General features: G+C 37.2%; 1 protein-coding gene and 1 non-coding gene across 15 annotated transcripts in view; one reads left to right on the top strand and one right to left on the bottom strand.

Moving 5' to 3' along the window:
* The first annotated feature begins 477 nt into the window (after positions 1-477).
* LOC113504352 lies at positions 478-584 on the top strand. Its single transcript, XR_003401562.1, has one exon. It is a non-coding gene; the product is annotated as a U6 spliceosomal RNA (small nuclear RNA).
* Positions 585-3,725: 3,141 nt separating this feature from the next.
* LOC113504252 (bromodomain adjacent to zinc finger domain protein 2B-like) overlaps positions 3,726-25,443 on the bottom strand; it is a 62,948-nt gene continuing 41,230 nt past the window's right edge. For 8 of the 14 annotated variants that reach the window (XM_026886456.1, XM_026886459.1, XM_026886460.1 and 5 more), the window contains 25 exons: positions 25,143-25,291; positions 24,611-24,727; positions 23,818-23,964; positions 23,187-23,327; positions 22,449-22,626; positions 21,799-21,935; positions 21,135-21,451; positions 20,454-20,587; positions 19,754-19,911; positions 19,138-19,323; positions 18,003-18,742; positions 17,288-17,532; positions 16,611-16,740; positions 15,935-16,084; positions 15,241-15,422; positions 14,635-14,729; positions 14,033-14,184; positions 12,597-12,718; positions 11,370-11,514; positions 8,738-8,862; positions 8,069-8,211; positions 7,402-7,500; positions 6,904-7,000; positions 6,333-6,488; positions 3,726-5,713 (listed from right to left, as the gene is read on the bottom strand). In XM_026886456.1, coding sequence (XP_026742257.1) covers positions 5,572-5,713; positions 6,333-6,488; positions 6,904-7,000; positions 7,402-7,500; positions 8,069-8,211; positions 8,738-8,862; positions 11,370-11,514; positions 12,597-12,718; positions 14,033-14,184; positions 14,635-14,729; positions 15,241-15,422; positions 15,935-16,084; positions 16,611-16,740; positions 17,288-17,532; positions 18,003-18,742; positions 19,138-19,323; positions 19,754-19,911; positions 20,454-20,587; positions 21,135-21,451; positions 21,799-21,935; positions 22,449-22,626; positions 23,187-23,327; positions 23,818-23,964; positions 24,611-24,727; positions 25,143-25,291 — 4,387 coding nt within the window. In that variant the 3' untranslated portion in view covers positions 3,726-5,571. Of the gene's footprint in view, positions 5,714-6,332; positions 6,489-6,903; positions 7,001-7,401; positions 7,501-8,068; positions 8,212-8,737; positions 8,863-9,998; positions 10,137-11,369; positions 11,515-12,596; positions 12,719-14,032; positions 14,185-14,634; positions 14,730-15,240; positions 15,423-15,934; positions 16,085-16,610; positions 16,741-17,287; positions 17,533-18,002; positions 18,743-19,137; positions 19,324-19,753; positions 19,912-20,453; positions 20,588-21,134; positions 21,452-21,798; positions 21,936-22,448; positions 22,627-23,186; positions 23,328-23,817; positions 23,965-24,610; positions 24,728-25,142; positions 25,292-25,443 lie in introns of those variants that run through there. The other 6 variants (XM_026886465.1, XM_026886468.1, XM_026886457.1 and 3 more) reach the window with 5 other exon arrangements.

Here is a 25,443-nt window from a genome sequence, read left to right as displayed (position 1 = left end):
GTATTTTTACAATTTAGAAAAATTAAAATAAAATAATTTTAGTTAAAAACGGATTCCGTCCATAATTTATTTTTAGATAAACATTTGTAAATATTTTTCGTTTTTTTTTTATATGAAATGCATTTATTAATTTTATTTAATTAGCCATAATAATGTGACAGAGTTAATCTGGATTCTGATTTTATGAATTTATTAAATCATTTTAAAAAGTTATTTGTATTTTGATTCCATCTCTTAATTACTCATTTAGTAATTTATTAATATTAAATCGTAATTATTTAACTACACTGCAAAATTTTAATACCGCATCCATGTGTTCTACCTTTACTCAATGTTGTGGTAATTACTAGATTCGTCGATAGATGGCGCTGTGACTGCTCCTCATACATTGTAAGCGTTGTCTGTGAAATCCTAAATCGCGCAATCAAAATTGTCACGTTTTGTAGGTATAGTACTAATATTTAGCATATTACATTCGTACTTGCTTCGGCAGTACATATACTAAAATTGGAACGATACAGAGAAGATTAGCATGGCCCCTGCGCAAGGATGACACGCAAAATCGTGAAGCGTTCCACATTTTTGGACAATCTTACCAAAGCCTGAGTCTATTTTTCATAAACAACTGTTACCTAGACACACCTGGCATGTTAATTTGTAATAAGAAGTCAATATATGAGAGTTCTTATTAAGAGAGTTGATAATTCTGTGACATTTTTGATTCTATCTTATCTTTAAATTCCTGAACCGTTAGAAGTGCTAGTTACGAACGGAGCGACTCTCCTATATACGTGCAGTCAATTCTTTAGAAAAAAAGACTGTATTTTTTATCTGTTACAATTTAAAGAAAATCAATCAGTATTTTAAATTTTAACAGCTAAAGAAGTTTCGTTGCATATAAGACAAAAAATAATTAAAATTAAAATTTGGCTGGTGCTGTCCTGCTAAATAACCATTTATTACACAGCCACACAAATGTGTTCTTTAGCCACAATATCCGAAATCACCAATAAACTAGCTGCATTAAACCACAAAAAAGTAAAACAAAAAGGGAGTGCTTCAAAAATTATTTATTTATTCGTATATATAATTTATATATCCATTTTATAGTTAAAATCAACCGATGCACACAACATAAACATCATAATATTCTTCCATACACGCCGGTCGGACGAAAGACCTCCTTCGCGGGAACACGTTTAGGAAAAACAAACTTTATCTCGATGGCAGTAGGTCGAAATCCCTAAAGCATGTTCCCGCCAAGAATTAAGTATACATATTTTTAAAAACTAGATACACCATAATTTATTTCAAAAAGTCCTGTTATGAAGTTCGCTTGTAACTTACAGAAAATTATAATTATAAAAAGCTGATTAAGTATTATCTAAATTAATACTTTTGCTAAAATACTCTGCAGTTATTATAATTATTAAAGTTTCGACATAATGTTGTAGTCACTTATGACGTTTTAGAATCATCGTTGGAAAGAGACAGCGTTATACAGATAGCGCCATCTCTTTCTTAAAACGATGAAATTAAAACTTCATAATAGAGAACGGGTATTTTAAGTTACATTAAAAATGAATGTCTGCATATAAAAATATTTCTACGCTATTTGTCATAAAATTATATTAATAAAATTACTTTTTATTCTAAGAGAGGAGAAACACTTGTTATACTAGAAATGCTATTGAAATAGACACAACAGTATGTCGAAATCATAGGAAAACGGACAAATCATCCAGATACCATAGACCATAGAACAGATAGACATAGACTAACACCCAGAAGCTAGACTTACAAACCGAGATCGAGTGTCGATCGAGCTTCAAATATATTCAATAAATATTGTTAGCTTTCATTTCTAAATGCTTTTATTTTCACAAGCCATGTCTACATTTCTGTGGTCTATGTCAATTAAGTGTAAGTACTATTTTGCAATCGCCAATCTATTAATGTCATTCTGGCTAAAATATATCAATTCAAAAATAAATAATAAATAGAAAAATGAAAATCTATAATACTAACATGACTGTCGCATAAGAATTTTATAAATACAGAGAAATAATCAATCGAGTTTTTTTTTAACTTGCAACACTGAAATTAAAATGTTTACCGCTTAATTTATTGACTACAAGAATTTTTTGACACTAATTAAATTTTTATTTTCGTTTCTTTAATTTCAGTGTTCAAGTGATTTCACGAAAATACGTGTTTCAATAAAACTATGTTGGGAACAAAATGAATATTTCAAACATATTTTAAATTGTACGTCTAAATAATTTCCTAAATTTAAATTAACTTGAGATGTATCAGAAATGTTTCAGACAATTGATTATTCAAAACTCCTACACAAGTTACATTGTTTAAAGCGATGACTGGAATCGTTTAATCTATTTGTTCGGAGCTCCCAGTGTCGCGGGTTCTACTCGCATTTAACTGGTTAAGCAAAAAAACGACTACTATTTTTCATTTTTGAAAAATGACTATTATTTTCGACTAGCGATCGCCCGCGGCTCCATCCGGTAATATCGCTATAAAGCATAATATTTTCTTAGGTTATATAAAACAAACACTATGTCACTTGTAATCCCTTTTATGAATATGTGTGCAAATTTCCATGTTTCTAGGTTAAGTATTCTTTAATTACATTCACTTATAATATTATAAAGTAGGGATCAATTTAGAATCTAGAAAATTCTTTTTTTATTATAATCTTTACAAACATGGGATCGTTGCTTATCCAAGCCAAACATCTCAAGTACATTTAAATTTAGTAGAAATTTCTTAAACCTTTAATTAGACCCACTAAAAGATTAATAATTGTGGAAGGGTGACAGCGCTATATACGACATAGGGCATCTCTCTTCCACAGCTAGCCTTCAATAGTTGGGCGCTTGAGAAAACAGTTATGACGTCATACAATTATTGTTTTATGAAATTACAAAATCCTATTGTCTGTTTTACTTATTATTTATAAACATAGTTTAATTGAAACACGCTTTGAAAGAGAAGAGACTTCACGATCTGCTACGTAATGTAATATATTATTATTTTGTTATAATTAATGTTGGGGGGACCTTATTTGAAGATTAGAATATAAATAGTGTAAAGTAAATATGTTTTTAAGTAGCTTGGGACAGTTCAGACGTAGTTTCTTTAAGTAAGATGGGATAAGTGACTTAATTTTTTGAATATATACAAAATAAATATTTTTAATAAAATGTTAATGAAAGTTTTTTGTAGTTTCTATTTTGGTTATGTAATGTCATTTGTGTCATAAATACAGAAGTAGAAATAGTTATAGCTGTAGTAAATGGAATATTTGATTCAAAATTATAGAATCGATTACCATCTTAATTCCAAATAACATAAGGTTCATTTTACTCCAAAAAAACACAAAAGTAATATACATATAATACTGTTTTTTTCACAATTAAGGCCCCCTCAAATACACAACGCAGTCATAGCGAATAGTTCTCGCATAACTCAATCGTTTCCTACCTTAAAACTAGTCTAGACCTAACTCCGCCTAGTGCACAAATTTAGATAGACAACTAGTAATTTTTACATTCGACAATTGTACACTACGAAAACTGGCCACCGAATCGAAAATTAAGAGTATTATCTGATCTTTGTATTTGATTTTGAATGATTTTTATTACTTTTAAGGATTTTATTTCTGTTTGTAAGTAGGTATATGGACTAAAATTATATGAATTTGGAATTAAATTGCAGGAAAATCAAGCTGGTTTTTAAGTAGGGATTTTTGTTTAATAGATTAAGTTTGATAAGCATTATGAAGGTAAAGGGGAAAATCGGATTTTTGTTAAAAATATTTGATATACATAGCAACTACAGTAATGAATAAAAATGCTAATTGAGAAGTTGAATGAAATGGTTTAAATTAAAAACTAGTCAAACTGGCGAATTAAGTCAACTATAATATTGATTCCAAAATATTTTTTATACAATTCCAAATCACTTTACGAAAATATAAATATCAAATCCCAGATAGACATGAAAGTCAAACCTTTATGTAGTAAGTAGATAAATTTGCCTTACGTCAAGTAAATATCATTCAAAATCAACCACAAGAACGCTAACGAACAATCAAATGCGGAAATCCATAAAAATACTGCTTCGTTGCAAGCTCAAATTACAAAAATAACATTCGAAAAATTCTATTAACTATTTCTTAAAAATATATTTTTATCTATATTTTAAATTAATTTTATCGACTACTATTTACATATTAGTTAAAACAACGTTTGTGTGCGTTGTTTCATAATCACTTGTCGATTTGAGATTCGGGCTGTCAAAGCTTATGGTCGTTGACACATTGTCAAAAAAAGGTAAATTCACAAAAAGGTTTTGACAAAGGGTGTTTTTTTTTGTGAAATATATCTTTTTGTTAAATATGTGTGTAACGGCCAGTCGTATCAATGTTGGAATGTTATCCTAAAGTATCACATTAATGATTCTTGTTTTGATCTTGGAATGAAGGTTTTTTTTTTAATTTTTCGAAATAATTTGCTTGCATTTTGATTATAAGTTTAATTTAAAGTGATTGTGTGTTTATAGTAGTCATTAGAAAAGCTAATAACTTAAAAATATTTTTTGAATGTGACGTAGGTATTTCGCAACCACTTTTGTAGCTACATTTATTACAATAACATAAAAAAAATGTTTTCTGTTTTCTTTTGATACTACTAGAATTATATCGTCACACAGAAAATTACAAGTCTTAAAAAGCAATCAAATCAGATTAATTAAAAACTTACTCATATATCTATCTTTGTCACTCCTACGGTAATGAAAAGAGATATCGCTGATCAAATTGTTAGTTTCTTTATAAAAGAAAATGTTCTGTCCCTTTCTCACTCATGCCCCGAGTATATGGGCGTCCTTTACATATTACAACTAAATTATAATACAACCTTTCATATCACTTCTTTTTTGCCATTCTATTATTATTCCACGATATTCCCTGCCTTTAAAATCCAATAAAAAATCACCTATTCAAGTATGTTTTCACAATTTTAATTACAATTAAAAATCATAGATGGCGCTCTGCTATAATGAAACTTTTCTAAAGTTTGCAACGCCATCTAGTTGGATTTCAATGAACTAACACGAATCATATTGTTACTTTACATGCTCGTAAAATGTCGTATACGGAAAACGGAATTAACTTTATAATTCACGATGCATGTTAATAAACAAGATAAATGCATGTTTCGCGTTAATATTAAGATCATAACCTTACGAAAGTTTGCTTGCTTACATTCATAATCTCGAAAATAAAGAACAAAATTTGCAAGAACTTTGCACAGTTTAGTCATTTCACGAGTGTATATCAACGAACAGTCCAACTGACCAACATTTGTCAGATACAGCAAATAGATTTGCATATTTGAGTTCTAAATTGGCATAGCCAACAACCGTAGTCGCTCTCGAAGAATGTTTGTCAACAAACGTCACCCAACACCAATGTTTGTTCAAACCTTTAGTCCAACAATATTTGTTCAAACTCTTTGCCCATTAATGGTTGGTATTGTCAAGTTGGTGTCAAATCTGTGTCCATCGTTCGTCGAAGAATTGTCTCATGTTGTGTCCCGCGCGTCCAACCGGACTGTCATCCTCGTTGAAAACCTCACAGTTGCTGAATATTAGACGGACGTCAGACGCGAATTCTTCTTTGCATTTGTAACTGAAAATAGAAGGATGTGGTTAGTTTTGTGTACATTTAGTGTGGATTAATTTTAAATTAATGTTTTTCCTTTTTGATATCTAATTAATGGTATTCTTAAGTCTAAATATGGATTTTTGATTCTGCGCAAGCATATAGGTTTCTCCTGCCCCACGTAAAAAGAGCGGTCTTATATTGCATATGGTGGTTAAGTGGATATAAGCTCATATGGTGTGGGTTTTTCTATTTCTTCGTGAGTACTTTAAAGAACTGATATGTTGATAGCGTGCCTTAATTAAGCCTTCGTGTTTAAAAAGTCAAGGGCGTACCTATTTTTAGACAATAAACGTTTTTCATGCAATAATCATGATTAGCTCCGTAACTTAGTTAAAGCAACTGGTGCATTGAAGCACAGGTTATTACAGGTTCTAATCCCTATTTTTCGGATGGAATATCATCAAATAACTCCTTTCGCTTTAGGTTGCGTGGAAGAGTGACAGACTTCTGCGGACTAAATCCCAACCATACTCCTTCCTTTACCCTTCGTGTACCGAAGCCACGGTTGTTTTCAGACAATGCCGCTGTTTCGAATCCTACCTAAGGTATTATTTTCTTCCTCTCATACAAAGTCTTTACTCACATATTATCCTGCAGCTTCCTCTTGATGGTGGACAGGTCCATGGGGCACTTGATGACCTTCTTGTACTGCGGGAACTGCTTGGTGTTGACCGGCAACAGGAACGGCCACGCGTGCTCGTGGCACTCCATCTCGCAGAGCAAGTTCCTTAGCGCCGCGCTGGGGAATAGGTATTGTTCACATTATAGCAGAAGTAAGAAGATAAAATCCTTCTACTATATAATACTATATTTTGCTTTTTAAGAATGATTCCTGAGTAGGAGTTTAATACTTGTGTCGCGGGAATTTCACATATATTCAAGTCACTAACGTGATTAAAGACTCAGAATAAGCATTCGTAGATCATACAAGTACATGTCCTAAGTGGGGATCGAACCCGCGACACGTCGCGCTGGAAATGAATAAACAACCGATTTAAAAAGTTTTGTATTAGTTCATTTTTTAGACCTACCTAGATTGGTCACCTTTATTTAAGTAAGTAAACAAATGGTTGTCTTTGTGCATGTGACACACTATTTAGTCCTCGAGTCGTATGTACAAAAAGAAAAGCACTTCCTAAAAAGTGTTTACTCACTTGCAGAACTGTATCTGCTCTTTCTGTTTCTTGGCGGAGCCCTTTTCCTTCTTGCTCCTGGACACCAGCGGCACGTTCTCCGTGTCTCGGTCTTCGACTGTTAAAACAAAAATTACTCATCTATACAAAATGTTTTCGGTCATTTCCAAAACATTTCCATTGAAAAGGCAAGTTTAAAATTTATAACTCTTTTGTTTTTTTGGTTTTCCGACCCAAAGGGTTCAAAAACCTTATTACTGAGGTATCATTGTCTGATCATCCGTCAACATGGGGCTGTTTATAAATTATTCGATTGAAAGTGTGAGTTTTTTTTTTGCCAATATGATTTTCTTTAGACTACGGATCCCTGTACTGACTCCGACTGGCAGCCGACTGATTATCACTATAAAATCTTAAACACACATTGACCTTCAATATAAACATTCACACAGATCATTCTCATATTCAACTTACATTATAACTGTTTTTTGTAATGCTATGTTTATATGTATATCGTACCGTCCATCTGTGTCTCACTGTCGTCATGTAGCGCCCCGTTCCCGGCGTAGTGTATCGCGCGCCGTTTCTCCGGGGGAGCTTCTTCAGCACTCAGCTCGCCTGGAAACAAATATGGTGGTGTTATAGATAACTGCACGGATAGCCGAGTGGTTGAGGTCACCACGCCAAATACAGTGCGCGACGTATCACAAGTTCGTTCCTCATGTAGAATTCTTTATTGCAGACCACATAATTACATTATTATAAAAAAAAAACGGAATCCTACTTCTAAGACATCGCTGTTAGTCCATCCGTCTGTCATCTGTATCTCATTAACCGTGACAGCTACGTCATTGAAGTTTTCATTGACATTTCTGATGCCGCTATAACTACAAAATACTTGGTGAGTTGGTGGGTGAAATAAAGCCTGAAAAGTCTGACAACCAGTCTAACCGATACCCCTTTATCGTGCTGCCCAGGTAACGGTTGAGGAGGTCAGATAGGCAGACGCTCCTTGTAAAACACTGGTGCTTAGCTAAAACCGGTTAGACTGGTAGCCGACCCCAACATAGTTGGGAAAAGGCTAGGCCAATGATGAGTAACTACTAACCCCCTAAATTACATTCCACCAAATTTGTTTTTCTATAACTTATTTATACAGAACCCAATTACAATGAACCCTTATTACCTGTATGCGAGTGATGGTTGAGTCCGTTCTCGTTATCCGGCAGAGTATCGTCCAGTTTATCATCGTGTTTCTCGGGAGTGTGTAACGCACTGCCCGAGCATTCTTCAGCCGTTGTGGATGTTGAAGCGAGGGACGCTGCAGGACTGGAGAAATCATTTCAAGTTAGTTATTGTTTGTGGTTGTTGTCTGTTAATTGGAGAATAGCTTTTTTGGGTGTAAATGTGGGTCTATGAATTGTTTGCTTATGGACAGATTGGCTTGAACCAAACACTGATTTAACACTGCTAAGAGAAGTTTACTTGAGTATATCGAGGAAAATTATAATTGAATAAGGCGTTGCTGAGTTTATCGAGCACAAACGCACAGACAAATAAAAGTTACGAAAAAATATATTCTTCTTAAACATAAGAATATTCATTGGTTGTCTATTAAGGTTTCAATGTAATAATATCGGTTTGTATGTCCATTTATGATTCAATTCAAACCTTAATTGACGGGACTGATTTCTTAACAGCAACTGAACGGGGGTCACTTTTAATGGGATTACATTTTACGTACAATTATTACTTCTAGAATAAAATATCAATTTCTTAATAATATTTTACTACTTCCTTCCACATTACCTCCGTTGCTCTCAACAGTTTTCATTCTAGAATTACTTATCCATACCTAGGGACCATGGTTTGGTCTAGATCCAAATCTCGATGTTTAGCCTCGCGTTTCTTAGTATTCCGCGGCTTCTTAGGCGGAGCCCGAGAAATACACTGCGAGCAGTACCATTTGCCGCGCGGGTTCTGTACGAAAATGTATAACATTTAATATGATAAATATAAAGGTAACTTTAAAATGGTTGATATGAGAGATTGCGTTAATGAGATGATGAAAATAAGGGGGGGGGAAAAGAAAAATTAAGTGCGTGGAGTCCCTCCGCGCGGTAGAAGTGAAACTTCGTAATGTGGACAGAATATATCGTTGTCTCTTTCTTCCTGGCGGCGTTGAACGTTTAACACAACAGAGCTTTCATACCCCCTCTAGAGAAGCGTTAAACGTTTAAGGCAGCCTTCGTTCTGTTTCTTCCTATACCCAGCGTTGAACGCACAGACATAGATATACAATAGATGACGCAAATTTAAAATGCTTTGCGTGTCTAAACCCCGACCAAGCGTCAAGGTTGGCGGCCGCTACTCACAGCCACGCGCGTCTGTTGTTGTAGCCGGACGACCGCGTAAACTAAAAAAATGCCTCGTTACGTGATAATTAACTGCTATAGCCCAAAATTTTCGAGTACCCCAAAGGCAAGAACATGTTTCCTATCACAGATGAGTAATTTTAAAATTATATTAAACCTAAAAGTCGCTAGGTTCCAATATAAATCGTGATACTTGCGTCATCTATTGTCTATATCTGTGGTTGAACGTTTAACGCAAGAGTGCTTTCGTGTCAGCGTTAGGTGCAGCGCAGAAGACAGACTATCGCGACGCACTTTTTAGTCTGTGAAAAATAGTGAAAATAGAACCTATGCAATTATATGTAGCAACGTACACAACGCGCAAAAAGTCCGGCTGAAATAAAATCCGTGTAATTTGGGCAGATAACATCCGCACAAAAAGTATGTAAAAAAAATTAAACGTTTTCGTCAACTAGCTAACGCAGACAAGCATTCTGTCTCGAGAGTTCTGCCGACAGAATGATCGAAGATGTGCGTCGTGTCCGTTGAGTCTGTGAAAAATCCGCGACCGACTTTTTGCGCGCCATGCAGACTTTTTGAGCGTCACGCAGATCTTTTGAGCGCCACGCAGACTTTTTGTTCGCCGCAGATTCCATCGCACATAACGTCCGTCGTCTGCACTACACCTAAAACGTTTCAGCTTTCGAGTTGACATCAGAGGTTTCACTTCAATGATACCAGAATGATTGTAAACAGACTTACCGCAGTAAGGATGTTGCAGTTGTGGTAATGTGACAGCGCACTACACGGCGTAGGGCGGCGTCTCCCTCCCACAACTGCAACAGCCTTACTTCAAAAGGTAGAGGTTGGCCCCCACGGCCCCCAGGGCAGAGAAAAGTCCTTCAAGCAGAAATAGAGCGTCTAAATTAGATGACATTCAAATTAATCGTGGTTTATACATGACGGTGATTCGGGTTTGTTAGTTAGCAGCGACTGTACAACCCTTAGACGCCTAAATCGGGATAATACTTTTTGAAGAACATCTTCAGACTAATTAAGTGGTAGGTAAGCCGACGTCTATGAAACGGAAGTCTGTTACGGCAATATGGCGTCACGTTTCTATAACATCTGTTTTATTTTTGTCAATAGATTTATAGATAGTTTAAAAACATAAGTTTTCTTCAATCTCGTCAGACGGTTACACGCACGCTTCTTTTTTTTCACGACTCCCGCATTGAGAAATTTAATAATTGTATTGCGGTTGTTTCACAAACATTCAAATGCACAAAGACACTCAAACTCAGGACAATTGGTCTTTAACATTCAACGTTAACGCCAAAGTGTTTACGGGTCACGGTTACTGGTCGAATATTATACGATATTGTTGAGTGACCAGTTACGAGAGACCTGTATAAAATAAATCTGATGTATTGACAGACATCGATCGATATAAGGAGTTTAGGGGTTGTATGGCCCTTGTATTAATTAAATCGTGGAACATACATGGGGTGATATGGGTAAGTTATTAGTATTATCTATTGTTAGTCAAACATTTATATAAAGATTGTCTGTTACTTGTTATAAGGGAGACTTGTTGCGGCCGCGTAGAAACTTCTTGAAGAATTCCTTTGGGTAAGAAATTGTGTTAGTACATATACCTGTTGGAGCGAAGATCATCAGACAAGGTCAGAGGATGGATGGCGTCGAAGAATCCGGATGATGAGATGTCGAAATGAATTGAATGCTTACCTATACAGCTGAGGGTTTGATATTGACAGAATCGAGACCTGTTTCAATCGATTTCAAATCGAGTTGGTGCTTTGGAATCCAATACTTGAGAAAATTCTTGCAGGTCCCTGGTGGAACTGTAAATCATCAGCTAAAAATACTGATAACACTGTATTGCTAGTTGATCTTGGTGAATCGAAAATCGAATCAAACTGTTTTGATATAAACCTCTTTCGTCCAAGATGATGGCTGCATCGGGCAATCGTTCAAATAATAAGATTTCAAACTAAATTACCCACATACTTTGTCTGAAGGTCTCGCTGCTGTAACAAGCGTTGTCTGTTGCCCAGTTGTCCAGCAGTGGGACGTTCCCTGTTGGCTGTAGGCAGTCAGTACATGTAATACCTTGAGTAGCGGCGGGTAATGGCAGTCCTGGTGGTATGCCCGCGAGCACAGCGCGCAGGGGATGGTCCGGGCCCCGGCGTGGGCCCCGCCGCATACGATACAGACACGCTCGCCGCGGGCCTTGTTCACGCACTCCCAGCAGTACCTATACACACCGATACTGTAGAATAACATACATAATAATACTTCCGCCTATCACTGCACGGATAGCAGAGTAGTTGAGGTCACCAAGAAAAAGCTTCTGATGGAACTAGCATTTGTGTAACCCTTTAATGCTTGTTCTAATGTTGATCTTCATATTTTAGTACGTTATTTAAATTTAAGTCACATAAACAAGGGGTATAAGGGGTATCGTGTTGCCCAGGTAACTGGGTTGAGGAGGTCAGATAGGCAGTCGCTCCTTGTAAAACACTGGTACTTAACTGAAACCGGACTGGAAGCCGAACCCAACATAGTTGGGAAAAGGCTAGGCCGATGATGATAAACAATTTCAAGCAAAAGGGATGAATGATAGACAACTGCAGGCAGCAAAGATAAGAATGTTAACACCGTGGCACCGGTTACAGAGAGAGGTGAGGAAGGTACTGAGGACCTAGGAAACGATGGATGGATTGTGTAATGGTATGGCTGCAAAGAGTGATTCTTGTGAGATGACGACAGATAGAAAGGTATGGATGAAGAAGACATGTTTCGGTAACCCCAAATAAAATAATTGCGATAAGGGCAAGAGGATGATGATAGTTAAAGAATTGCACAAATCTATACTAATACATGTATATAAAATATATGTATATAAAGTTAAAGAGTTTGTTTGTTTGTTTGAACGCGCTAATCTCAGGAACTACTAGTTCAAGTCGAAAAATATTTTTTGTGTTGAATAGACCATTCATCGAGGAAGGTTTTAGGCTATATACCATCACGCTGCGACTAATAGGAGCGAAGATACAATGGAAAATGTGGAAAAAACAGGGCAGTTATAAATCATAACTTATATTTTCTAACCACGCGGACGAAGTCGCGGGCAACAGCTAGTAAAATATACTTTTCTTCCAACAAGTCATAATGGTGACACAAAAATAGTACTTATTTGAAATCCGTGTCTACCAGTGCTAGTTATGTTTAAAATGTATAAGATTGGTCGATATTTACACCGCACCCATAGTGGCTCATCGTACTGGCACTTCTTTGGTCGCAAATCACCCTAAATATCATAAGCTTATTACTCACCAGTCACCATCAGGTATCTTATCCATACGAGGCTTGAAGCAGTACGTATGGTAGCCCTTGTCGCAGCCGTCACACAGCAGTAACTGGTCCTCGTTGTCTCCGCACAAGCAAAACTGACAGTTCTGTGTAGATTGACAAGGTACAAATTGTATTGAGAAGACACTTGAGTAGTTAGAACTGTGCCGCGCAAGGGAAAGTGACACTTCTCTTTATAGAGATAAGGTCTCATTTATGTTTTGACAGCTCTGTGTGTAATTGAACCTTTATGCAGTACTAGTATAGCGCCTAACGTATTGATAGAAAACTTTATATTAGTAGTCCTTATGTCCTTGTTTTTCCGTTGAAGCAAAATTTACACTTATTTGTATATAGATAAGGTTCAATTTCTGTTGAGAGACCAAATGGTGTTTGAGAAATATTGGACGCTGTCAATGTCTAAGTCGCTATATGTAGCTGAAATACAGGTAAAGATACAACTTCGGGAAAGCAAGCCAAAACCTTATTCAATAAACTAAACGCTTTATTCTAGAAGCATTTTTATTTTAATGCACAAAAAGGGTGTTGCATAAAGCTAGGCTTTATAGATACACGCTGTATTCAACACGCTATTATCAATATCTATTAAGGCAAGCTGATGCGTAAACTACTGTTAGTAAATCAATAATTACTTAATATCATAAGTTAATATAAAGCAAGAGTGGTACTTTTAATGCCAAATAGTGGGGCTTGACACCCCGGACCATCCCCCTATACAAGACACACTACAAACATTGACGATGACCAAATCACTCAAATGTATGAAAGTGACGTAGTTTCGTGACAGTGATGTAAATAACAAATGGAAAGTCATTTTCATACATTCAGGAGATTCTTTTTCATATCGTTAACGCTTGAAAAGGTCTATAAAATGAGATAAAAATATATAATCAATCTAATTGTACAAAATTTATAGCTTTGTTTTGAATGTCTGTCGTTGTTTCGTGATTTACGTATGCTGCATGTAACTGTCAACATTTTAATTCGTCAACTTTATTACCCAACTAATTAAATATATTATCAAATTAACTGATCACGACATAACTAACGCCCTAGAAAAAAGGAGCGCATATCAACCACAACTTGCAGTTTGAATGCAGTTGAAACGACTGCAAACGAAACATGCAGTCCGATAGCAGTTCAATTTATTTAACGAATGTTTAATATCTTAATACATAAAAAAAAAAAAAAATTTTGTTCTCATCTCATTAGCCGTGTAGTCTGCAAACCACTAGTGCAGTCCGAAAGCAGATCAATTGACTAAACGGATGGATGTATCTTTCAAGTTTTTTATATTTACACAACATTTTATATTTCTATTCTCATCTTTGGCCTTTTAGCCATATGGCCTAAACAGGGGTGGTCCAAAACAATTTAGATTGGGATTGCGGCGTACGTACATGCCTCATACGTACCGCCTTCATGATGCTCTTGTCCCAGGCTACTGCGGCCTCCAGGGCATGGAGTAGCATGGCCAGTTGGGCCGACGTGTTGCAGCGGGAGACGGCCTCGCGCCACGTGGCTAGGCCTCGGGCTATGCCCTTGTTGTCTGCTGGGTAAATGTGTGTGTGATGAAGTTTGTTAAGTTTATATAAAATTTGAAACGTAGGGGTGACTTTAATTATAAAATAGTTTGTGTTATTTATTTTGTCTAATAATAATGTAAAACAATGGTAAAAATACCATTCTTTTTTAAAAATCACAACAAGATTCTCTATTATAAGATTGTTTTCTTTTAAACGCTTAGAGAATTGATGTGTATACGTAAGTTAACTTCAAGTATTTGGTACTTTAATTTCTACAAATTGACTAACTAAGAACATAATTTTAAGTGTCCAAATAATCAATTGTAAAATTCGTTAATAATTGTATACTTTAACAGTGACTAAATATACTTTATATATATTACTGACCTTATTAAGATCAATACCGTTTATAGATTTATAATAGAGCAATAATTTTAGATTGAAAAGCAAATAATGTTATTTGTTTACATATATACCTTTTCCTTCGTTCCCATCAGAGTTCTGCGGTGATGGCGCGGACGCGTTTCCATGTTCCCCTTGCAGGACGGCGCCTAGTGTCGCCTCGGATGTACTGTATACGAACGTACTTAATGTTAATATTAGCTATACGCTGATAGTCACAAATAATTACAGGCAATGTCCGATAAAACTAGTCTTTGTTAGAAAAATCTGAACGAAATCGTGACTGTAAGTGTCATTTTAGATCAGTCTATTGACGTAATTTGAAATGATAAAGCGTTTGGACTAATACAGTTGGTAATTTTTATTTAAAATGTATTTTATTGTATAGTAACCCTGGTCTTGTATAGTGAATTTCGTGGGTTGTTAGTGATTTACTAAAACAGGATTAGATTTGATACATAGGTAAAACATTCTTAATTACAAACCATAGCACAGAATACGACAAACATAATCACTTGTTACCACAACACTCGATCTTTCACAACTTTTAGACCTCACACTAGACGTTAGACGTTACGACAGTAGGCGATCTTTCGCATACATACATACATACTATCATATACTAACTTCACAAGAAAGTTAAGGGTTATAAAGGGTTACAAAGGGCCCGTATACATTACCTAGCGTACCTTTGCACGAGCGGCGGCTTGAGGTACCTCCTCTCGATGTGCGCCTCCAGCGCCTGCAGCTTGTGGCGCGCGCGGGCCACGGGCTCGGCCGGCGCGGGCGACGCCGCGCGCGACGGCCGCCAGCCCTTCACCTGCATGGACGCGGCGGCCACGCGCTCCTCTAGCTGCTCCACCTGCGGAGACCAGTGAGGCTACAGTTATAGGCTACGAAATAAAACTATAGTAAGGCCAACGAGATAGATAAAGAATGTAAACAAATTTTAAGAAAGTAAAACTATTATAAAGTTTGAATTCTGGCAAAAATGAAGGAATAAACTTGTTAACAACATGGTGGACCAAATGTTGACAACTGCCGTACTGACTGCTTTCTTATATATAATAATAATAATAATAATATTTATTTCAGACTTATTTCATCATTATTTATACCACGAAACACATAACACACGCTATATATGCGCGTACGAGTGATAAGGACGGGGATAATAATCCCTCGCTATCGCAATGTAACTCAGTAACGGTCCGCTTGTTTACATTTTTTATCTCGTCTCGTTGGCCTTACTATAAGCCCTGGTGTCTTCCCATGTAGGGTTTTGAGCATTGATCACTACGTTTTTTTTCACCGTTTGTCAGTGGTGTCTTAAAATTAATTAAATATTTACAATTATTTATTGATTCCACTTACCATATTCAGTAACTGCATGTCTAGTCTCCGTTGTGTATGCACGGAGTGTGACGTGTCGAGTGACGGGAAGCCGCCATTTTGTGCGATGACGCGGTCCAGGTGGGAGACACATAGCTCTGTACCCAATATGTCGCCTTTCTCGATGTAAAGCTGTGGGGTAATTGTTATAATTAGATAATAGTTATTATTACGATTTGAGGGGCTCCTGGCTAAGCTATAAACACATAAGTCAATCGATCACAGGTACGCTTGACGCGGTTGGTCCGTAGATGGGACCATATTTGTAATGACGATTTCCTCCGTGTTTCGGACGGCACGTTAAATTGTGGGTCCCGGATGTTATTCATACATCTTTGACAGTCGTTACAGGAAGTCAGAAGATTGAAAGTCTGACAACCAGTCTAATCAAGGGGTATCGTTTTGTCCAGCTATCTGGGTTGAGGAGATCAAATAGGCAGTCGCTCCTTGTAAAACACTGGTACTTAGCTGAATCCGGTTAGACTGAAAGCCGACCCCAACATATTTGGGAAAAGGCTAGGCCCATGATGAGTTATTATTATTTGTACCTTTTTTCTGCCAAGGTATAAGCTTATGTGAAGAGACCCGGTCCTTTTTAAAGGTCTGAACGGGGACACAGGTCCAACATGCAGAGGCTTTGTTGAGAACTTTATTTTACCTTATTATTAACGGTGGGCAGATGGTTGGTGAGAGCAGCATGTAGCTCTCTCTCCCTCACTCCTCGTGGATGCAGCGCGTCCAGCAGCTCGCGGAGTGTTTCCGTCTCTGTCACACGCCACCAGCCGTGTCTGGATACAAGTTAAGTATGTATTAGACTTGAAGAAAGAAAATATGAAAACGCCTGCCTAAATTGGTGTGTGTTTTAAAATCATTTCTGGATATAAAAAATATTGATTGTAAAGTCAAATGAATATTACACATCATAGTGAATTCACATACTACAAATTTTAGTTTCACAAATGTATTTTCAATCGCCCGATAACTTTTATCTGAAGAATATGTTTGAAATATATCAAACGGCCATATTTATTCCTCAAAAAAGTAACTGATGATTAAAAAAAAACGGTTCTTAATCTTATAATATTATCTAACTGTTTAAAACGTCAGATAAATTACAAAAAAAATATATATTAATCATCATTTCTATACATCATTAAAAAATACAAACATATTTTTTTCGTCATATACCCTATTTTAAACACGAATATACACCTAAGTCAAATACAAAACTAAGAACTACATAAATACGGCGCACATTGGGGGAGGCCTATGTCCAGCAGTGGACTACTAAAGACTGATGATGATGATGATGACACAAATACAACAAGTACTGACCTCAACTCCCTAGGCACGTAATTCCCTTCAACCTTCTTCGGGAGCCCATGCACCTTGCAGTGTTCCAACTGCTCCACCTCCTCAGCAGACATCTGTATCGGCGGGGGACTGTCGCAAGTGACATATGTGGACAAAGCGTTGAAGTTCAACAGCCCTAGACTTGTTAGGCTATTAGCTTTGGCCTTCTGGACTAGCAAGTCGTGTTTTAGAGCGTCGGCTTGAAGTTCTTTTTCTAAGTCGTTGTCCTGTGAAAGGTAGGTTTTGTTTTAGACTGAGTTTCTTTAGATTTAAGAAAGAAGTCGTGCATTAAGGGATTTAAGACGTGTGTCGCGAGTTTCACAAATATTCAAGGTCACATGCATAAAGACATCCAGTTTTTTTGGTCATTTCTTATCAGGATAGTCAGATAGCAGATGCCGATTAAAGCTTCTTAGAAAAAATATATCATCACTTTCATGTCATACTTGCAGAATAAATGTTTTTTTTTTTATTATAAAAGTACTTCCGCAATAAGGAATTTAATCCTTGTATCGCGAGAGTTTCACAAACATTCCAGTCACATGCACAAAGACACACCCATCAAAACAAAACACACAAATTCTTTCCTACGCGGGGATCACACAGTGTGTTTGGCGTGGTAACCTCAACCACTCGGCTATCATTGCAAGTCTTGATACTATATAAAACTTATCTTAAATTAAATTTGAGTAATTACCTGTTCTTTATTCTCTTCCTCAACTTCCGTTTCATGAACACTACCATCCTTATTAAAACTATTGTCTATAACCTCTTGCTCCAAACCAGACATAGTCAAACTAGAGTCCGCATAGACATTATTCGACGGTACTTGCACACTAGTAACCATAGAGTTCAGAGTAAACAGACTCGGGTCATTCAAAAGGTGAAGGTTATTCGACACGTCCCACTTATGACCTTGACACAAAATGACCTCGGAACAAGTGTGTTCGTTATCGCAAAACTCAGGCAAATCTTGTTTTTCTATTTCGTTGATGTTATTCAAAAATGAGCTTTCGTGTCTTAATATTGAGAACCATTTTCCGTCTAGCATTTTCGAGTATAGTTGCAAATGAGCGGAGTTTGAGTCTAGGGTTTCGTTCTTGATTTTCTCTTGCTCTTCTTTCTCTGCTTCTTTTTTCGCTGCGTCGAGTTGTATGGAGACAGCTTCGGCCATTTTCCTTAGTTCCTCCAAGTTATTGACCAGTGTGTCTTTGTTTTCTTCGAGGTCATCGTTTTCGGCCTCGCCTTTGACGACGTTCTCCACTTTGACGATTTCCTGTGGTTTGTCCATGGGTTCGGCTTGTGTCGCGAACATTGGCTTGTGCGTCGGTTTCTGTACGAGGAAGGCGGTTGGGATGGAGTCTTCGATGTCCAGCATATCTTGTTCCTCGTTGTTTTTCTGTTGAATGTATTTTTCTTCCATTTTTATTGATGAGCCTGGAAGTGATAAGGCAAAGGTTTTTTTTTAATAGATTTTGAAGTATTTATAAAGGAGTACGCCAGAAAGAGGGTAATTCTGCAATTTTCTTGCTAGCTTTTATTTATGATCTATAACTACTTAGTGCCTTTACGAAATCAATAATTGATTTATATAAGCATAATTGAAACGTAATATAGCAAATATAAGTAATTAACAATGTTTTTCAACTATCATGTTTCTTAATATATGCACATTTCTTTAATTGTCTTCAATCTTTTTTAGTATCTCAACTTTTAACTGATTTTACAACTTAAAAAAACAACACAGTAAACTATACGAATCTAAAAAAAGCCAACTTTTAAATTGACAGAGTCTTTGCCCAGCAGTGGGACATAAACTAACTTTATCTTACCTTCAACCTTACAAGCCCCATGTTTAACATTAGGCTCGTACTTAATGATCTGAGTGTGGTCACTCAAGTTCAACTCAGATTTAATGCTCTTCAACTCCATCTCACTCTTGAGAGCTTCTTCCTTCTTCTGCGCCTCTGTTTCTGGGTTGCTCTTCTCCTCTTGGGATTCCTTTTTCTCTTTTGGTGCTGGAGAGATTAAAAGGATAGGTGAGATTAAAAAAAAATTAAAACACCCAACATTTGTTCTCTAGCAGAATTACAAAGACTGAAATTTAGTAATAAATACTCTCACTTGAAAATCGGATTAAAATATCCCATTTTCCCACAATTTATCATTAAAACGTACTTGAGTATATTTGTAGACATTCAATTATTCTTCCCCAACTTTTCAACGATTAATTATCAAACAAGTCAATCAAGACTCAAAAATACAAGCAAAATTAAAACCGTTCTGGAGGTATGACGCCACAGACGAACACTTAAGCATATAAAACACCACTCTCTTAGGGTAGGCGTTTAAAAAGCGAAAAAAAAAGATTTTTTATTTTGGATTTATTTCAACAATTCTATTACCGGGGCTTGAACAATATGTACATTTCCCCAGCAGTAGACTGACCTTTCTTCTTCTTCTTGCTGCTATCAGGCGGGCTGTTCCCCCGCAGCGCGTTGTTTTCCAGCTGCTGGTGGTACAGCATGATCTCCGGCTGAGCTGACTCCATGCCCTCCACGAAGATCCCGCCGCACTTGCCCAGGGACCAGTAGCGACGCCAGTAACTATAGAGAAAATTATTAAATTTTACTGATGTAAATAGCTTCTTTTCGAACTGGTGCAAGTCGAAAGAGCGGCAGTCGGACTGGCGCGAGTTGAGCTGGCGACACCGCCGCATCATGATCAAGGATTCTGTTTGTGTACGAAACTAGTTGGGCTACAACGATATATACGCGTGAGTTAACCGTTGCATCATTAAATAATGAATCACTCTCACGATAGTTAATATAAATACTGCTGTATTTTTAAGCTGCATATTTTTAATTTTAGCACTATTCTGATGATGTGCAATAAAAAATATAAAAATTATCTATTCTCAATTCAAAACTTTGAAATCACATACCACGGACCATTTTAACAAAAATTCAAAATTGTACACATTATCTTTCTTTTTTTTAAATATTAACGCGATTAATACTCGTAAACAAATTTCATGAGCGGTAACTCACGTAAATAGCAAAATAATCTTATGACACCAAACTAGTCAAGTAGCAATCAAAAATAAACCTTATATATATAAACTAAGAGTAGTTATTCGTGTACTAACCGGTCCTGTCCGTAGCATGTAGCTCTGAGCGCGTGTGACCCCGCGGTCAGCTGTAACAGCTGTTGTTCTGATTGCTTCAGCAACTTCTCCAGCTTCCGAGACAACTCCTCTGATGATAGATTCTTGTCTTCGTCCTGTGAAGAGTTAATTATCATTAGTTATAATGCTACTAGTTTTTGCTAGTGACTTCGGTGTATTGCTGTTTCGATTTAGGTAATGATTTAGAAGTTTTTTAGAAGAATTCGGAACGTAGAATTTGATTTGTTTCATTATTCGTTTGTGTGTTTATCTCACACGAATTCCCATCCCTTATTCTAGAAAACGTTAATAAGGCTGATATTTTCATTGGCTACGAAGTTTTCGTACCTACTGATTTTCCCCATTTGTATCTCATATAAAGTTTCACCCGCTTTATTGAGAGGTTGGGGTCAGATTTCCATTATAATTTTTTTAGATTTTTACCCTGAAAATCGTGGAATGATACCTGCGTATTTCCGACCCCAATCACGTATATTCGGGAAGTCATGTTGGAAAGAGGGAAAAAATAGCCTAAGTCACCGTCTATACCTTTAACTATATCCACTCAAAATATACAACTACACTGCCTAACAGACATTAAAACAAAAAAATATCTACATCTCTATTTTAACAATGTTTTCAAATATGAATTTATTTCCTCACCTCTTCTGGCTGTGTGCCCTCACTCTCCAAATCACTCAAAATAGCATCACAGTCACCCATAACGCTATCCTTGTCAATCTTCGAGTTATCCGCCGGGGAACATTCGTCCTTATTGTTGTTCAACATTTCCTTATTCTTCATACTATTCGAGAGATCCTTTAGAGGCGACAACTCCTTGTCACTTTCCTCTGTGACAGTGTTTTCTTTGTATGGTGATGTGATGTCTGATTGTTTGTCTGTTTCGCTCTCAGGGTGTGGGGAGGATTCTTTTTCTTGCTTTTTAGGTGTTTCTGCTTTTTCTGGTGTTTGTTGATTTTCTGTAGGAAAATGGAAGAATGAAATTTAAATTGATTTTTGAGCGTTACTCAGAGCAAACGCTATATTTTGGTGCTTTAAAATGACATTATAAATGAATTTTGCCTTGCCCTCTCTTTTAGCAGTATTTTTCGACCTAATACTGCCTAAGACACTCACAAATAGCGTAGTAGTAAAAAACAAAGTTAAGGTCATTATAATATTGTTTCCAAACGTTTGAATTTGTTACCGTCAACGTGTGATAAAGCTCAAACTATCTCCATATACTACGAGTGTATCCATGTACTAACTACACAAGTGGGATATTCATAGGCTGGTATCATTATTATAAGAATAGTACTTGACTCACCATCATCATGCAGTTGTGGCGAGGGCGCGAGGTTAGCAGCACTCTCTTCAACAAGCCGTTGCATACGCTCAAGTGCTAAAGCTTGTTGCTTCTCAGTCTGTTCTGCGCGGACTTTACGTTGGTGCAGGACTCGGACCCTATAGACAGAAATTAAGAGGATAAATAAAAATAAATGTAATAAAAGAACTTCCAAACATGTCATAGTATATGCCCTAGTAGACCCTTTCAAGAAATTGCCACCATTTTATAGAGGCCTGTCTGAACCGATTTTCAAGTCAAACGAGCATTACTCATTTATGAATTGAATTTATTTAAATGAATTACTTTCGTACTAAAATGGACAAATGAGTTTGCCGCATCGAGCTTATAATTAAGGACGGGCGGATGCGTACTCGTCGTCTTGAGGTGCATGCATCTGCAGCAAAGAATGAATTTCACCGAATCACTCATGACGGCTATAACTGCCAATCACTGCACTTAGTCCGCCTCGCGCCTCACTTCATACCGCAAAAGGCACACAAAAAACCACTTCTGCGCTGGTGAAGGTCAGCGCTCAAGATCCGTGCCGGTAACTATACACTATTATTTAATAAATAGGTTGAAATCCGCCTCAGAAAAGTTCAAGGAAGTACTAGTATTGTAAAACTCACTTTCTTATCTTCATATCCATAAGATACCGTTCCTTCTTCAGCTGGTTGAGATGTTCGAGGGAGGCGTCCAGCTGCCTCAGTACAGCCTTGTTCTGGAGCAGCTCGTCGCATATGAAGGCTAGGATGCGGGCCTTCATGGTCGCGTTCAGAGCCAGGAATGATTTGTCGCGGAGAGCCTCTGTGGGTGGAAAGGTAAATTGTTTTTGAAGAGAAAACTTTTTTAGCGGCGATGTGCACTTTATTTAGAATGGGTAAAAAAATGTTTAACCTAAGTCAGGACACGTGACCTGATCGAAAATTCGTAAGATTTATGTGTCTAAATATGCAAATCTTTCTGCAGGCATCAACAATAAGGGTTTATTTGCAAAAGTCTCACCAATACCGCGCATGAAACGGGCTAAATTTTTCAAAGCTATGGCATATGTATGTATACTATCTGTTGCCCGCGACTTCGTCCGCGTGGATTTTAGTTCACGGAGACACTTCCGACAGACAGTCGGACTTACAGATTTACTTCTTCATTGACTTCCAGATATAATTTTTATACAAACATTGACACCCCATTACCCGCCCTTAGATACCTTTTTTTTCAGTTAAAAAGTAGAATATGTTCTTTTCAGGCTCTAGACAATTTATGTACCAAATAGCATAGCCATCGGTTCAGTAGAGGCGTAAAAGCGACATAGACAGACGGACAGTGATACTGTCGCATTTACAATATGAGTATGGATGTGTTACCTGACAGTTTATACGTAGCATTAGCATGTAAATGTTCGTAATACGCGGCGTTCCGTGTGCTCACGGCGGTGTGTTGCATTTCAGCGTCGGACTGGTGGTGGTCGGCTACGCGGCGCTCGCGTTCACGTTCCGCTGTTAATCCTGGGAGAAATGGTATTATATAGAAATCGTTGAGAATATTACGTATTGACAAAAAAAAATGATTTAGAGAAATAATCTGACTGTTAAGATCTTAATCACGTCAATATTATAAAAACGAAGTTTTTAAGTGTTTGTGTATAGATTTGTTATACCTATGTTATATTACATTTTATATTACTTATCCAACATCGTCTTAGTCGCATCGAAATGCGGTTGCATGCTAGTAGGTTTAACCGACATCCGCCATTGCTAAATCCGCATATATTAGCTCCATAGTGACTTTTTCAAAGATAAATGTACTTTCTTAATTATTCTAAGACACCAATGACTAATGGTGAAGGGAAACACACTTAGGAAACCTGAATTGCAGATTTGGAATCTAAAATCGTCTACCCACTGTAAGCTAGCATGGTGAACAATGATCAAACCTTCCCTATACGGGAAGAGGCCCAGTTGTGGGACGTTATTAACTAGTTATTATTGTACTCACCTGTAAGAGCCTTGACTTCCCCTGTCGCGTTAGCATACAGGTATATCCGGAGAACCTCGCTCAGGTTGTGTGGCGTGATGTCGCCCATGCGGATGGCGTGTCCCAGCAGCGTCGTGTGGCGCCCAGGGTGGGGGATGCCAGGGTCCTCTGACGGGGTTAGAGAAGTATAAAGAGGGAGGTTATGTAAAGTTGATTAAAAAAGGTGATTTTTTGTTCAACTTAAACATGTTTCTTTGGTTACGTAATTGGTTTAAATGATTTGAGGAATTGTCCGTTTGAAATTAAATTATTTTGTTGAATATGTAGCACGTCAACCAATTACAATTTTTAATGAAAAATAATAAAATGAAACGACTTTTACGGATTTTATCGCGGTTTAATTTTTGGTTTTAGTTCCCGTGGTCTGCCCGTGACCATGATACCTGCAAAGGTGTCGAAACGTCGGGAACTAAAACCAAAAATTAAACCGCGATAAAATCCGTAAAAGTCGTTTCATTTTAATGTCTAACATTCGCGTAAACCTAAGAAACCACTATGAAAAATAATAAATTCTTTGAGTCGAATATATCGTCACTTTCAGATGATTTTTTAGCTCGACATTAACAATTCCTATTTGACTACCCTGAGAAGAATTTGTGCTGCAACATCACTTCCGAATGTCTTTGTGTTTAGATTGACATCGACAATTCCTATCTGTCTTCAATAAGAATATTTTATACTACATATAGAGGCAAATTATACTCTACTTTAGATGTCCTATTGTGGACAGTATTGTATAAAGTTTGTTACACACCTATAGCAGTGATGAGCAGTTGTGTCAGGACCTGCAGCAGTTCCTCTTCGGCCTCCACGCTGCAGTCAGGCAGCAGGGCCATTTGGAACGTGTTCAGGGTTGGGATCGAATCCATGTCTGCAAGAAATGTAAACATTAATAATCGCATATTGCATAAGTGTAAGGATTGTGTTTTTTTATTTTAGAACTTGACACGGATTTAGATTCGTCATCATCATCATCCACAGCCTTTATCCTCCCACTGCTGGGCATAGGTCTCCCCTTTTTCGTGCCAATTTCTACGGTCCTGTGCTAGCCTCATCCAGACTCGACCCGAGACCTTTATAATGTCATCGACCCATCTTGCTCCCGGACGACCGACGCTTCTTTTGCCTTGTCTTGGCCACCATTCTGTCACCGCCTTAGTCCACCTGCCATCATTTTGTCTGGCCAAGTGGCCTGCCCAGCTCCACTTTAGGATTTAGATAATGACATGTTAATTAACGGAATTTTAAAACACATGAACCTGTACCTGTGTGTGTAATAAACTTACCGAAACCGAGTGTTTGTCCGAAGTTATGTATGAACTCGTAGACTTGCAGGATGTCCGCCATGGCCTGTCCGGGCAGCTTGAGGCCCGGGATCCGGCTGAGAACTGGCAGCGGCTTCTGGTCCGAGAGGGACGAGTCTTCTTGTGGCCGTCTAGGAAATAATATATTAAAATAAGTATTTTTTTGCAACGCCATCTAGCCTCAATGAAATGAAATCTTTTATTCTGCAAGTAGAATATATCGCCACCTTTAAATGTCTTTTTTTGAAAACGCTGGAGTCAACATTTCCTATCTGACTACGCT

Source organism: Trichoplusia ni, chromosome 21, assembly GCF_003590095.1.
Source record: "Trichoplusia ni isolate ovarian cell line Hi5 chromosome 21, tn1, whole genome shotgun sequence".
Classification (NCBI taxonomy): domain Eukaryota; kingdom Metazoa; phylum Arthropoda; class Insecta; order Lepidoptera; family Noctuidae; genus Trichoplusia; species Trichoplusia ni.
This window is presented reverse-complemented; position numbering and strand designations above follow the sequence as displayed.